Raw genomic sequence first — 14386 nt, 5'->3', positions numbered from 1 at the left:
TTGAGCTCGGTCTTGGGGAATTAGATAAGGCTGAAGAGTAACAGAGGAAGAAGACAGAGGAAGTGCCGGTGGGGAGAAGTGGCTGGAGAAAAAGTGTGAGTGTGGAAAGCGTTGGGTGCATAGGAGGATAGAGGAGAAGGCCGGTGTGGGAGAGGAGTGGGAGACGCTGCAGGTCCAGTCCTCAAAAGCCAGCCTGCCCCACTCCAGCTGCGAGGTGGCCATTCCCTTCCTCCCTAGTCTACCTCTCTCTGCCCCGGTCTTCCTGTGTCTCCCTCATGGCCTCCTCGCCTGCATGTTCCTCAGACTCCTGCCATAGCTGGAAGCTGGATCAGGAAGAGGGCACACACCAAAAGTGTGGTAGCAAAGACACACAAGGAAGTCGAGATTCAGAAGGAACAAACGCCTCTGGTGTCTGAGCCATGTGGCAAGGGGATTTCAAGCACATTTGGCCCCTGAGAAAATGGCCTGCTTCCATGGGACATAAAGCCACAGAGTGACCATAAAATGCATCCTCCGATGTGAAATGCTCTTGAGAGTAAAAGGCAGTGGCAGCATCAGAACTGTGGACTTCAGCCCCATCCCCAGCAGCCCACGAAGACACTGACCCTGCAGAAACGCCTGTCAGGTTTATGAGGACCCCAGCCAGGCCCCCAGGCTCCACCCGACTCTCGTGAAGGTGGGGCTGTTCTTTCCCTCCCACGAGGTTGTAGACCCCTTGAGCAAGGACTGTGTCCAGAGCCCCCCACCCAGTGCTTTGCATGTCACGGGTGATGTAGGCTGACGTAATGGGGGCAGGTGAAGGACAGGTGTGGGCTGTGGGGTGCAGCGAGGGCCCAAGGGACAGCTGTGACATGGAGACCCCATGAGGGCCCTGGAGGTCGCTGGGAAGTGCTGATGTGTGTGGGGGGGGGCAATGTAGGGCACCAAGAATGTCCTCCGCATTCCTGTATTCCTCTGCCCTGCGTTCCTCCTCCCCCAGCTGGGTTTCCTCACGCTGTCCCCACTGGCCCTGCTCCTGTTCCTGTCCCCAGGTCCCTCTGTGGGTCTTTTTAATTGTAATCTTGGGAGTGCCTCTTCCAGGGCTGGAGTCTGTGGGGTCCCCTGGGAGCTGAGGTCTGAAGTCAGCTTCCCCTCCTCACCCCGTGTCTGGGTTCAGTACCTGTGTGGGCAGTGGGAGGCGGTTCTGCCACCTGGCCAGAGCCAGGGTGTCCTGGAGGCAGGTGGGAATCCTGGGTGGGCTCAGGGCACTGCGGCTGGCCCCACCTCTCCTGCCAGCACCAGCTCCTTCCCTGAGCCTGTTTCTCCCTCTGAGAGGAGGCTGTGGTCTGTGTGAGCCTCACTCTCTGAGCCTGAGGGGCCACTGGAGGCTGAGGGTGCCGTGGGCTCCACAGCCCAATGAGTAGTCAGTGGAGGCTGAGGAAGGAGGTTGGGGCTGCGGCTCCTCCTGTCCCCCGACCCAGTGGGAGCAAACACAGGAGGATGAGTGCATGGCTCTGACGCTAGGAACTCCTCCGCAGGTGACTCTGCTGAGTTTGTTCCCCTGCAGGGACCCACCCACAGGTGAGTGAGGGTCTTGTCCTGTCGTCTCCTCTCTCTTCCCTGCAGCTGCTGCTCCCGTTGCTGTTTCACGTCCCCATTTGTCTTGTTCATCAGCACTTGCTCTTCCTCCTGCTGTCTGCCTCCATCAGGGTGTAACTGTTTCGTGTGGGTGTTTGGAGGGGCATCTGTCTTCTGGTGTGATGTCTCTCCTCACTCTTTCTTCTCGTCCTCTTCCTTTGACCCACCTCTCTCTCTTTCCTTGGTGTCTTACTCCCCTTTTCCTGTCCCCCTCCCTCTGTCTGGGTTGGAGACTGGGCTCTGGGTCTCTGGGGTGGAGGGTGGTCCACAACAGGAAGACAAGGACAGATGTGTGGGGAGTGCGAAGGTGAAGGAGCAGGAAGGAGGGGGCTGATGTGGGATGGGATCCTCCCGTGCCAGGGAGAATATTGCAGAGATGTGGTGGCTTCTTCTATGTTGTGGTTTCTAGAAAGAAAAGTGAAGCCATTAACTAAACACCCAACAGAAAGGTCTGAAATTAGAAAGCAGGAAGATAAGCCAGTGAGAGGCAAGAATAAATTCTGTTGTGTTTCATAATACAATTTTTTTTTTTTTCTGAGACAGGATCTTGCCGTCTGTGTCCTGAGAGGCACAAGTGGCTGGTGCCTCTGGACATGGTGGTAAGGCTGGGAGTCCGTTCTTCTGCTGGGGCATCTGGTGTATTTTGCTGGTTGGTGGAGCCTATGGCTGATAGGGCTGAGAGGGTGCTTGGTCGCTGTGGGAACAGATTTGCTCCTGTAGAAACCCCCTCCAAATCACACAATGTCATAGCTCTGTCATTCAGGCTGGAGTGCAGTGGTGTGATCGTAGCTCACTGCAGCCTCAAATTCCTAGGCTCAATGATCTGCCTCAGTCTTCCAAGTAACTGGAACTACAGGTGCACACCACCATGCCCAGGTAATGTTTTATTTTATTTTTATTTTGGAGACAAAGCTCGCTCTGTCACCCAGGCTGGAGTGCAGTGGCGTGAACATAGATCACTGCCAGCTTGAACTTTCAGGCTCAAATGATCCTTCCACCTCAGCCACCTGAGTAGCTGGGACTACAGATGTGTGCCACAATAGCCTGGCTAATTTTCTCTGTTTTTTGAATAGAGATGAGGTCTCGTTTATGTTGCCCAGGCTGGTCTCAAACTCCTACCTCGAGCTATCCTTCTGCCTCAGCCTTTCAAAGTTTTGGAATTACAGGTGTGAGCCAGGGTACTTGGCCAACAAAATTTTTATGCATTCAACAAATATTGACTGAGCTCATAACAGATGTGCCAGACCCTGTTCCGGGAGCCAGGGATCCCACCACGAGCACCTGTGGCACCGGGGAACACAGGTTCTAGTTGGGAAAGCAGAGAACAGACACCCACATGAGCAGCCTGGGGCCTGCCTTGCATATATGCCTGCTGTGGGAACCAAGGCAGGGAAGGGGGGCAGAAGAAGAAGGATTTCAACTCTAAATGGATGCTGAGGGAAGGCTTTGCTGAGAAGGCAAGGAGGAGGTGAGGGAGCAAGGCAGGGCCAGTCTGGGAAGAGCCTTCTGCACGGAGGTGAGAGAAAGTGTCCAGGCCCCCTGGAGCTGGCCTTGTCCTGCTGTGTGGGAGCAGCTCCAGGAGGCAGGGAGACCGGCATGGAGGGAATCCCGGGAGAGTGGAAGGAAAGGCATGGGTGGTGGTGGAGGGCTGCTGATGAGTCTTGCATTTCCTCTGGAAGTACTTTGGCTTTATTCTTGCAGAGATGGGTCCACCCCAGGGCTACGTGACAAATAGACCAGGTTGGGCTGGGGTGTGCCAGGGTAGACTGGGAGGCAAATGCAGTTGGGGCCGTTGCCATCCTCCAGGGACACTCTAGAGGTGGTGTGGCCGGGTGGGAGCTGACAGGGATGCGTGCTGGCTGGGGGGTATGTTTTGCAAGGGAGCCAGCAGGGTTTTCTGATGTTTGGGGCGTGTGTGTGTGTGGAGAGGACAGGAGTCCAGGATGACGCGAATGTTGTGACCTGTGAATCTGGACAGATCTGCCGCTGACTGAGCTGAGAGCGGGAGAACAGGCGTTTCTCCAGGGGAGAGCAGGTGGTCTGTTTGGCCACTTCGGGTGGAACAAGCCCGTGACACAGCTGAGGGGAGAGGTTGAGTGCACAGTGGGTGTAAGAGTCTGAGTGCAAAGGAACCACGCAGGATGGAGGGAGAAGTGGCATCAGTCAACCATGGAGTATTGTAGTTTAAGAGACTGGGGGAGGGGGGAGTGGGGCATGCATGTCCTGGGAGGTGCCTGTGGCTGGTGCCTCTGGACACGCTGGTAGGGCTGGGCATCCCTTCTTCTGCTGGGGGATCTGGGGGGACCTGGTTTGTTTCGCTGCTGGGTGGAACCTGCGGCTAGTGCGGCTGAGATGGTGCTTGGTCGCTGTGGGAACAGATCTCTCCTGTAGAAATCCCCTCCACATCACTCCAGGGGTCATCAGTGGCAAGGACCCCGGGAACTCCCTCCTGGGCACGAACCAGGACAAGCTCCCTGACCTAGGGCCGCAGATCAAGCAGCCAGCTCCAGGGTCCTGGGCCTGGGCAGGCCCATCCCAGTTTAGGAAATTCCCTGGGGTCTTGGCACAGAGAGCGTGGTGTCCCGTGGCGCAGCCTCATTTAGCGCTGCAGTGAGGTAAGGTGGACATGAATGCACCTGCACTCAGAGGCCTCACAGATAAACAGCCGCCCGTGTGTGGAGCAGGTCCTCGTCTTTGTAAGCATCTGAAGATGTTTCTTCCATTTTCACTCACTGTCCCTGGTAGAAACGAATCACACAGCAAACTCCTGTGACACTCAGACGAAGGCCAATGAAGCAGGAGCCTTTCTGCAGAAAATGGAAATTGCAGCCACATGTCACTCCATCACATATTATTTTATTCAGTCACCACGTCTGGGTTGAGGTCCCGCTATGAGCCAGGCACCATTCTGGGGGCTGCCAACGTCATGGTGAACAGAAACATGCTTTCATTCATTTGGACTGTCTCACAGACGGGGACGGTCCAAATACGGGAGCCTGTGGGTGTCAGATGGCACCAGTGCCGTGGAGAAACGGCAGCAGGAAGGGGCCTGGGAGAGCGAGACATTCAGCGTTTTCATCCGGCTTCCACGGAACACCTCTCTGTGAAGACCGGCATTTGAGGAAAGACAGGAAGCAGGGAGGGAGGGGGACCTGGGGAAGAGCATTCCACCAAGGAAAACCAGCAAAGGACGGAGGTGCGGGCACCAGGCCCAGGAGACCCCCGGAAGCTCTGCGAGCAAGGGAGGGGCCCGAGGGGACCTCAGAGGGACGTGCGGGGTGTGTATTTCCGCGTGTCCATGTGTCTGGGTGTGTAACTGTGTCTATGTGTGTCTGTGTATATGTATTTGTGTATGACTCTGTGTGTGTGTGTGTGTATGTCTCTGTGTTTCTGTATATGGATGTATGTGTGCTTATGTGTTTCTGTGCGTGTCTGTGCGTATATTTCCATGTCTGTATGTCTCTGGGTGTGTATCTGTGTGTGTGTCTTTGTTTATATGGCTGTGTGACTCCGTGTGTCTATGTGTTTCTGCATGTGTATTTTCATGTGTATATGTGTGTGTCTGTGTATTTCCATGTGTCTGTGTGTGTGTCTATATGTCTGTGTGTGTGTCTATGTGTGTATTAGTGTCTGTCTGTGTATGTCTCTGTGTCTATGTGTGTGTGTGTCTGTGTGTGTGTGTGGTGTGTGATGTAGGGCTTTGCTTTCCACTGTAAGGATTGGGCTTTATTTGGAGTAATTTGGGATGTCATTAACATACTTTCACTAGGAAAGTTACACAAATGCTTTACATTTTAGCAGACTCTCTGCAAATGCTGTGACAATAGACTCAAGAGTTCAAGGATAGAAGCTGGGAGACCAGGGAAGAGGCTACAATAACCCATCAGAGAGAGGAGGGTGGCTGGGAGCAGGGTAGTTTTGGTGGAGGTGGGAATTGCGAATTAGATTCTGAGAAACACTGAGGGTACGGCCAAGGGGCTTTTCTGATGGTTTGGACCTAGGGAATTAAAGAAATAGAGAAGTTGAAAATGGTCCCAGGATTTTTGACCTGAACAAAGTAAAGACTAAAGAACATCTCACGTTGCCATGATCTTTCGTTTTTTTTCTTTTTTTAATTGAAATGGAGTTTCGCTCTTGTTGCCCAGGCTGGAGTGCAATGGCACAATCTCAGCTCACTGCAACCTCCACCTCCTGGGTTCAAGCGATTCTCCTGCCTCAGCCTCCCGAGTAGCTGGGATTACAGTCATGCACCACCACGCCTGGCTAATTTTGTACTTTAGTAGAGACAGGGTTTCTCCATGTTGGTCAGGCTGGTCTTGAACTCCCAACCTCAGGTGATCCATCCGCCTCAGCATCCCAAAGTGCTGGGATTACAGGCGTGAGCCACCGTGCCCAGCTTGATCTTTCCTTTTCGTAACACATGTAAATGATCTCTCAGGCATGAAATAGACCAAGGCCTGTTAGAGACAGTTGACCAAATCCATGTGACCCCAGCTAAGAGGCAGTGCCATGTGGAAAGTCTGGGCTTTGCTGGCCGAAGGAGAATTGTCCAACAGTCCTGGGTCTCATGAAATGATCCTATGTCTACTCTCTGGGTATGGATATGCACGAATACAGATGTGTAGTCCAATTCCAGAGCTGGCAGAGGTCCTGTCACCTGTGTCACAGGAATACGAGTGTCCTCCTGCATGTCTCAGAGCATACGCTGTTGAACTGAAGAATTTGGAGCACAATAGAGACATGTCACTCAATCTTATAATTTCTCTTATGTTCTCAGGTGACAGTGAACAACTAAGCCATGGGAAGATGGGTGAACCAGTCCTACACAGATGGCTTCTTCCTCTTGGGCATCTTTTCCCACAGTACTGCTGACCTTGTCCTCTTCTCCGTGGTTATGGCGGTCTTCACAGTGGCCCTCTGTGGGAATGTCCTCCTCATCTTCATCATCTACCTGGACGCTGGACTTCACACCCCCATGTACTTCTTCCTCAGCCAGCTCTCCCTCATGGACCTCATGTTCGTCTGTAACATTGTGCCAAAGATGGCAGCCAACTTCCTGTCTGGCAGGAAGTCCATCTCCTTTGTGGGCTGTGGCATACAAATTGGCTTTTTTGTCTCTCTTGTGGGATCTGAGGGGCTCTTGCTGGGACTCATGGCTTATGACCGCTACGTGGCCGTTAGCCACCCACTTCACTATCCCATCCTCATGAATCAGAAGGTCTGTCTCCAGATTACTGGGAGCTCCTGGGCCTTTGGGATAATAGATGGAGTGATTCAGATGGTGGCAGCCATGAGCTTACCTTACTGTGGCTCAAGGAGCGTGGATCACTTTTTCTGTGAGGTACAAGCTTTATTGAAGCTGGCCTGTGCAGACACTTCCCTTTTTGACACCCTCCTCTTTGCTTGCTGTGTCTTCATGCTTCTCCTTCCCTTCTCCATCATCATGGCCTCCTATGCTTGCATCCTAGGGGCTGTGCTCCGAATACGCTCTGCTCAGGCCTGGAAAAAAGCCCTGGCCACCTGCTCCTCCCACCTAACAGCTGTCACCCTCTTCTATGGGGCAGCCATGTTCATGTACCTGAGGCCTAGGCGCTACCGGGCCCCTAGCCATGACAAGGTGGCCTCTATCTTCTACACAGTCCTTACTCCCATGCTGAACCCCCTCATTTACAGCTTGAGGAATGGGGAGGTGATGGGGGCACTGAGGAAGGGACTGGACCGCTGCAGGATTGGCAGCCAGCACTGAACCCCAGAGTCTGGTGCCTGCTGTGCCCCTTCTTGCCTGTGTCACATTGGGAAGTCACTCAACCTTTGTGAGTGTCTGTTTCCATTCACCTATTGGTGGTCATTGGATGGTTTATAGGTTTTGACCATCGTAAGAAAAGCCATTATGAACATTTCTGTACCAAAAAAAAAAAAAGGATAAAAAGATAATCAGGACACCCGTGCTCTGAGGGATTTTGTAAAGATCACAATGTGTCAGTCTAAAGCTCCATGAAGAAGCAACGGCTGCTATTATTGTCATTGTTGATTGTTTATGACATCCTTGGACTAAATTTACTCTATTTTTTATTTTCTTTATTTTTTGTGTTTTTCTGCCCTTTAATGCTATATTTCTTAATTCTTCTTGGTAATAGCTGTCTTTTATTGGATGCTTACTAAGTTCTACGTTCCGGTTCCTTTTCTATTCTTTCTAAATTATTTAATTGATGACTTAGACTAACAAATGTGGATATCTTAAGTGGAAACTTTCTAAATGGCAGAAATTGAGTCCCTATGACTCTTCTTGGACAGTCCTTTGCCTTTTTCTATGTTCAATTAGAGGCTTTATAAAACCTCCTTTAAGTAATAAAAATAAATCCCTGCAGTTTAGTAGTTATCCTCGTGGGGGGAATATCTTGTTTTTTTGTGTGTGTTATGAAAGGAGGATATCTTGGGCCCCCAAAATCACGAGGATAAAGGGAAGAGTCAAGGTGGGAACTGCTCAGGGCAAACCTGCCTCCCATTCTTTCAAAGTCGCCCTCTGCTCACTGAGATAGATGCATCTTCTGATTGACTCCTTTGGAGAGGCTCATCAGAAACTCAAAAGACTGCAACCATTTGTCTCTCACCTACCTGTGACCTGGAAGCCCCCCTCCCTGCTTCGAGTTGTCCCCGCCTTTCTGGATGGAACCAGTGTATTTCTTACACACATTGATTGATGTCTCATGTCTCCCTAAAATGTATAAAACCAAGCGTGCCCTGACCACCTTGGGCACGTGTCGTCAGGACCTCCGGAGGGCCGCGTCACGGGTGTGCGTCCTCAACCTTGACAAAATAAACTTTCTAAATTAACTGATACCTGTCTCAAATGTTGGGGGTTCACAGTGTATTACCAGTACCAGACCCTGTGCCTTATAAATAGCAGTTGCTCATTAAAACATTATTGAATGAATGCAAGAAGAGAGCATCAAGTGAGGTAATATAAATGGAAGCATTTTAAAAGCACTGTTCACATGTCAAGTTTGCAGTGGCAGCTGTGATTCATTTTAGCACTTCAAGTTCTTTAACGGTTTAAAACTGTATCTCTCTTGGAGCATGAAGACTGGAAAAGAAATAAGGAGATAAACTGAGCCATTATTTTGAAACTTATATATCAGTCAGGGTCCATTTAGGAACAAAATCACATCAGTTATTTTAAGAGAAAGTTTAACGTAAAGAATTGCTGGCCAGGCACGGTGGCTCACACCTGTAATGCCAGCCCTTTGAGAGGCTGAGGCAGGGGGGTCACTTGAGGCCAGGAGTACAAGACCAGCCTGGTCCTAGCTACTGCAGTCCGAGCTACTTGGGAGGCTAAGGAGGGAGGACGGCTTGAGCCCAGGAGTTCAAGGCTACAGTAAGAGAACTGCACCACTGACTGCACTCTAGCCTGGGTGACAGAGCGAGACCCCGTGTCTAAAAAAACACAAAAATTAAACAAAATTGCTAACCAGATGTTGGAGAACTGAATGACCAAAACAAGAACACTAGGGATCCTGGGAGCTCAAACATCTGGGGGCAGGCAGTGACCATGGCGTCCCGAGCTCAGCAGAGGCCCTGGAGAAGCATCTCCCTGACCTTGGAGGGCTGCCTGGCCCTACCTTGTGGTACCCCCGGAGCACGGGGGCCGGCGGGGGAGAAGAAGCGGCGTCCAAAGCTGGGCCCAGGCTTCCGAGGAGCAGCTGCTGTGAGGTTGCTCCTGACACTCTGGGTGTTCAGAGAGGGCCTCAGGTCCCGGCTGCTGACGCGTGGGGGCCAGTCGGCTGCTGCGTGTTTTTCTAAGGGCAGGATGAGACGAGTGCGGAAGTGTGAAAGTAAAATCTGCAGCATGGAGCCAACTTCCAGGATGAAGAAACATTGCTGGGACAATTTTGACAGGAAAAAACAGGAAGTCATGAGGATTGGTTTCTTTCCGCTCTTGCTGGCTGACAGCCTCCTTCTAGTGTCCTCCTGGCGGAGCAGGACGGGCCCCGACAGCACATCAGCCCTCGCATCACAACTCAGATGACAGGAGTGTGGGCTGCGGGCTGAGGCAGCTGCTTAAAAGCGGGTGCAGGTCCCTCCTGTGGCCATTCAGTGTCCACACAGCATTTCACTCACAGCTGAACTTCCACTAAACAGCAGGGACATTTTGCTTTTCCTAAGAATGTGTCCGCGTCCACACACGCTGCCCTTCGGCAGCCGTGGCACCGCCTGTGGGCACTGTCATCCCTCATGTACAGTCATGATCTTGACTGAACGGTAGCCTCCACCACCAGGGGTATGTAAAGCAATAAGAGGAGGGGGAGAGGACAAATTAGCTTCCACACAGGGACACACGCACACACACCCCAACATGGCAATTGATCATGAAGACATCATTGGTATTTAGAACCTTCTTCTTCACTTTGGATTCCCTATGTCCTTTGCCCCCGTCTTTCCAGGGTCTTGTTTCTGAACTGACACTGTAAAAGAGTTGGTGTCGTAATGAGAACACCTGCTTCCGGGCGATGGACTAACACAGGACCTGTCAGCTCCACAGACATAAGCCCATCACTGCCCTTCTTCTGCTAGAAAACAAGTTCCTTGATCAGAAGAGATGCTGTGCAGAACACTCTGGGGTATCTGAGGCATTCTGCACATAGATGGCGGTGCTGTCAGATGTGCGTGGGCAGGGAAGGCAAATTCAAATCTAGAAAAGGTGTCTATCACAGTGAGGTCAAATTGCTATGCCGTTTGTGACAAAAGGGATCCAATATAAAAGCCTGCTTCTAGGAGGCTAGTAGCAAAAGGAAAGGTGCCATGTTGGGGCCCAGAATGAGTTTCTGCTGATGGAAGGTTGGCCACTCAGTGGTAGTGGTAACCAGGTCAGCTTGGTGAGGACCCATCCGTGTTGGTGCACCTGTGCATGACCTCTGTCCCTACAACCGCAACCACTTTGTCCATAGTCCACTGAGCAAGCATCCGAGTTGTTCCACAAAACATGGTGTTCTATGGCATGTTAAGATGATTAAGATCTCTGTGGATTATATTACACAGGAGGAGAAATGATGGAGTCCTGAGGCAAGATTGTTGAGATGCACTGTTGTGGCCTTGGAATGTACACAGCTGCTTTTTGTGGGCCTTACAACTTGTTATAGAGGAAGAATACTTTTTCATGTCAATAAGTGCATATTAGGGCCAGGGGTGGTGGCTCATGCCTATAAACCCAGCACTTTGGGAGGCCAAAGCAGGTGAATCACTTAAGGTCAGGAGTTCAAGGCCAGCCTGGCCAATATGGTGAAACCCCGTCTCTACTAAAAATACAAAAATTAGCCAGGCATGGTGGTGGGCAGGCGCCTGTAATCCCAGCTATTCCGGAGGCTGAGGCAGGAGAATTGCTTGAACTCGGGAGGCGGAGGTTGCAGTGAGCAGAGAGTACACCATTGCACTCCAGCCTGGGCATCAGAGACTGTATCTCAAAAAAAAACAAAAAATCTGAATATTAGGTATAAAAGGCTATGCTGATTTGTTCCACTAAGGATGACCACATCTGTAATAGCCACTGTGGTTAGAGTCACCGTCTGATTAACTGCACAATAATGCACAATAATTTTCCATCTGGGTCATGGGCGATAATTCATTTTAGAATTATTTTTAAATGAATATATACTGTAAGTCTTCTCAACCTTCACCCAAACGCATCTGTGATCATCTACTAGAGCAACCATGCATAGGAGAAGAAAAAATATTCAAAGCTTTTAGGAATTAAAATTATTCTCTATTAACTTTTTCAAAAAAAAGTCCACCTGGAAAACCTGCTGATCAAACAAGGCCAAGTTTATTCCTTATGCAGAAAAGGTAAACACCACCATGACCATGTTCCGCAGTATTTCAGAAGTGGAAGATCAAGGGTAGATGTGCATGAGTGTTAGGATCTGGATTTGAGAAGTTGGAAGTGGCTTGGTGGGCATCAGATGTGAGCAGTCTTAATGAGAAAACAGTTGTCTGATAAGCAGTATTCTGGTTTTGTGCCACTGCACTCCAGCCTGGGTAACAAAGCATAACCCTGTCTCAAAAACAGACAAACAAACAAATTACAGGATGACAAGTGTGAGCCATCCTCCCCGGCTGAAATTTAAAATATTTTAATTTTTACAGATTGGGTCTTTCTTTGTTGCCCAGGCTGGAATGCAGTGGTGCAGTCATAGCTCTCTGCAGCATCAAACTCCTGGGCTCGAGTGATCCTCCCACCTCCGCCTTCCAGGTAGCTGGGATTACAGGCATGAGCCACCATGCCTAGCTTAAAGCAATTTTTCATATTCACACAGGCAGGAAACACTGACCACCTGATTGGAATGAAGATTTGTCACATGTATGATGCAAAATCTCCCCATAAGTTGAATGAACAACTTGATGGGAAAGGATTTGGTAAGGAAGTTGGAAAAAAAAAAACTTGCCTGTGAATATTTTAAACCATTATTATAGAAAACTTTAAGCATACACAAAAGGGAAGCAAGTATTACAAAGTCCCATGTCGCCTCACACGCAAAAGGTTCCCGGTTCAAAACCAGGCAGAAACAGCTCCTTCCGCTTTTTCCTTCATTACTTCGCATTTATAACAACTAGAACATCTAGTTTAGCGACTAGAACATCCCACTGCTATCTCCACCTGGTTACAGAGGCGCAAAGAGAAAAAGGCATCTACACCGTTGCCTTCCCACATCAACCATCAGCACCTTTGAAGAACTGAGCCCACCTCACTTGCTGTGGACACTGCACGGATGACCTCGGCACAGAGCCCGCCCACTCCACAGCTGCACGCTGCCAGATGGAATCCCAGACCTGCTCTGTGACTGCAGGTGAGCAGGGACCTTAGAGATCATCTCATTCACCCTCTCATTTTGTTGATGTGAAACAGGCTCAGAGATGGGAGTGGCTGGCCTGTGGTCACAGAGCAGGTCCCTAAACTGTGCCCAGGACCCACGTTGGCACAGCCTCCAGGCCCATGCAACATTGGAACTGAATCCAAATGGATTTCCAAAGGGCAAAGGCAAAGCTAACCTGGTTGCTTCTCCTGGATTCATTGGAACAACCAGCCAAGCAGCCCCAGAAGATCACTTCCTTCCACCTTTTGCCTAAAGTGGCACAGGATGGTCCCACTTGTGAAACCCTCCAGAGCCTCCCTTTGCCGTCTGGACTCTGCCTCGCTGCTCAGCTGGAGTCCTGAGGCCTGAAAGACATTGCTAGCGCTGAAGTGCGTCCCCCTCAAAATTCATATCTTAGAGCTCCAACCCCTAGGACCTCAAAATGTGACTGTATTTGGAGATAGGGTCTTTAAAGAGGTGATTATACCAAAATGAGGTCACTAGGGTGGGCCCAAATCCAATTTGACTGGTGTCCTTATAAGAGGAAATTTGGACAGAGCCATTCTACAGGAGGGACCAGGACCTCCAGGGGTTGTGAAACTCAAACTCTGAGAGCCAGCGGAGGAGCTGACCTGCCCAGGCGGCCCCTGCAGAGGGCCAGCACGCTCAGCACCACGACCCTCCTGCAGCCCCGGGTGCTCATCAACAGAAGCTTTTCTCTCCTTAGATTATAAAAGACAGCTGTAGAAAATAAAAGCCAGTGCCCGCATCTCCTCAAGGACCAGGACTTTGCACATTACACACAAAACACAGCAGCACACATTGGCCCCTCCTGCGGACACACACTACTGGGTGGATGCGCCCATGTTGACCATAAACTGGATCCTATGACGGATCCTCATTTCGTTTCTGTAACATGCACTTTTCGTTTTTTAAACTCATCTATTGGCAAGGTCTTTATTCCAGCAGTTTTGGATTGGATGACTTCCATCACGCCCCTCCCAGCTTCAGTCTCGCGGTGGTCGCTCATCTCCTTCATTTACTTGGCATCTCCTTAAATTTACTCATATGTTTATCATTTATACAATTACTTTAGCTTAATTACAAGCAACACTAGCAAGAACTTCAAGTTTCAAGGTGCAAGTTACCTGCCCGCCAAGGCTGCATTAAAGCCTTATGTGAACATTATTATGCTCTGGGCCACAGGAATCATTTTGCACACTGCAACTGTCACCTGAGCTGATCCCTAGGAAACACTAACTGCCTCGTTGCTGTGTTTGGGGGTCTGTTTTTATGGTTTAGCATTCCATAACAGCTTTATTGGGGCACAGTTCAATACAATAAAATCCACTCATTGTAAGTTTACAGCTCAATGATTTTTAGTCACCGCATAGGATTCTGCAACCATCACCACAATCCACTCTTAAAACAGTTCCTTTGCCAGAAAAATTTCCTGCATCCCCATCTGCAGCCAACCCTGGCTCTCAGCCTCCAACCTAGACAACCAGTGATCTGGTTTCTGTCTGTATTGATCTGCCTTTCCTGTAAATTTCATATAAATTCCATTCATATAAACGATATGAGTAGAATTGCTATGTTGTAAGTTTCACTTTGCTATACCAAAAGGTTAAGCATACCGTTACTATACAACCCATCAACTCCAGTCCTCGGTATATACACAAGAGAATTGAAAACGTGTTTATGTAAAGAATTGTACTCAACTGTTTATGGTATCATTGTTCATGATAGCCAAAAAGTGGAAACAACATAAATGTCCATCAGTTGATGAATGGATAAACCAAATGTGTATTGAAGCGGCCTCGTTGTCTGGGATAATACTCGAGGTTCATTGTCTCATGGTGATGGAGATCAAGGATGTGAACACACAAAGAGTGAGATTAAAAGCAGAAGTTTTTTTGTTTGTT

The 14386-nt window shown here is 49.8% G+C and overlaps 1 protein-coding gene across 1 annotated transcript; it reads left to right on the top strand.

Annotated features, from left to right (window-relative positions):
* The first annotated feature begins 319 nt into the window (after window positions 1-319).
* On the top strand, window positions 320-8597 carry LOC100967363 (olfactory receptor 2V1). The gene is made up of 4 exons (XM_003806743.4): window positions 320-676; window positions 1518-1560; window positions 2161-2216; window positions 6395-8597. The coding sequence occupies exon 4, from the start codon at window positions 6416-6418 to the stop codon at window positions 7361-7363; it is 948 nt and encodes a 315-aa protein (XP_003806791.3). The 5' UTR covers window positions 320-676; window positions 1518-1560; window positions 2161-2216; window positions 6395-6415; the 3' UTR covers window positions 7364-8597.
* The last annotated feature ends 5789 nt before the right edge of the window (window positions 8598-14386 follow it).

The sequence above is a fragment of the Pan paniscus genome, chromosome 4, assembly GCF_029289425.2.
Source record: "Pan paniscus chromosome 4, NHGRI_mPanPan1-v2.0_pri, whole genome shotgun sequence".
Lineage (NCBI taxonomy): Eukaryota > Metazoa > Chordata > Mammalia > Primates > Hominidae > Pan > Pan paniscus.
Note: the sequence above shows the minus strand (reverse complement) of the source record. Positions and strands in the feature narration are given on the sequence as shown.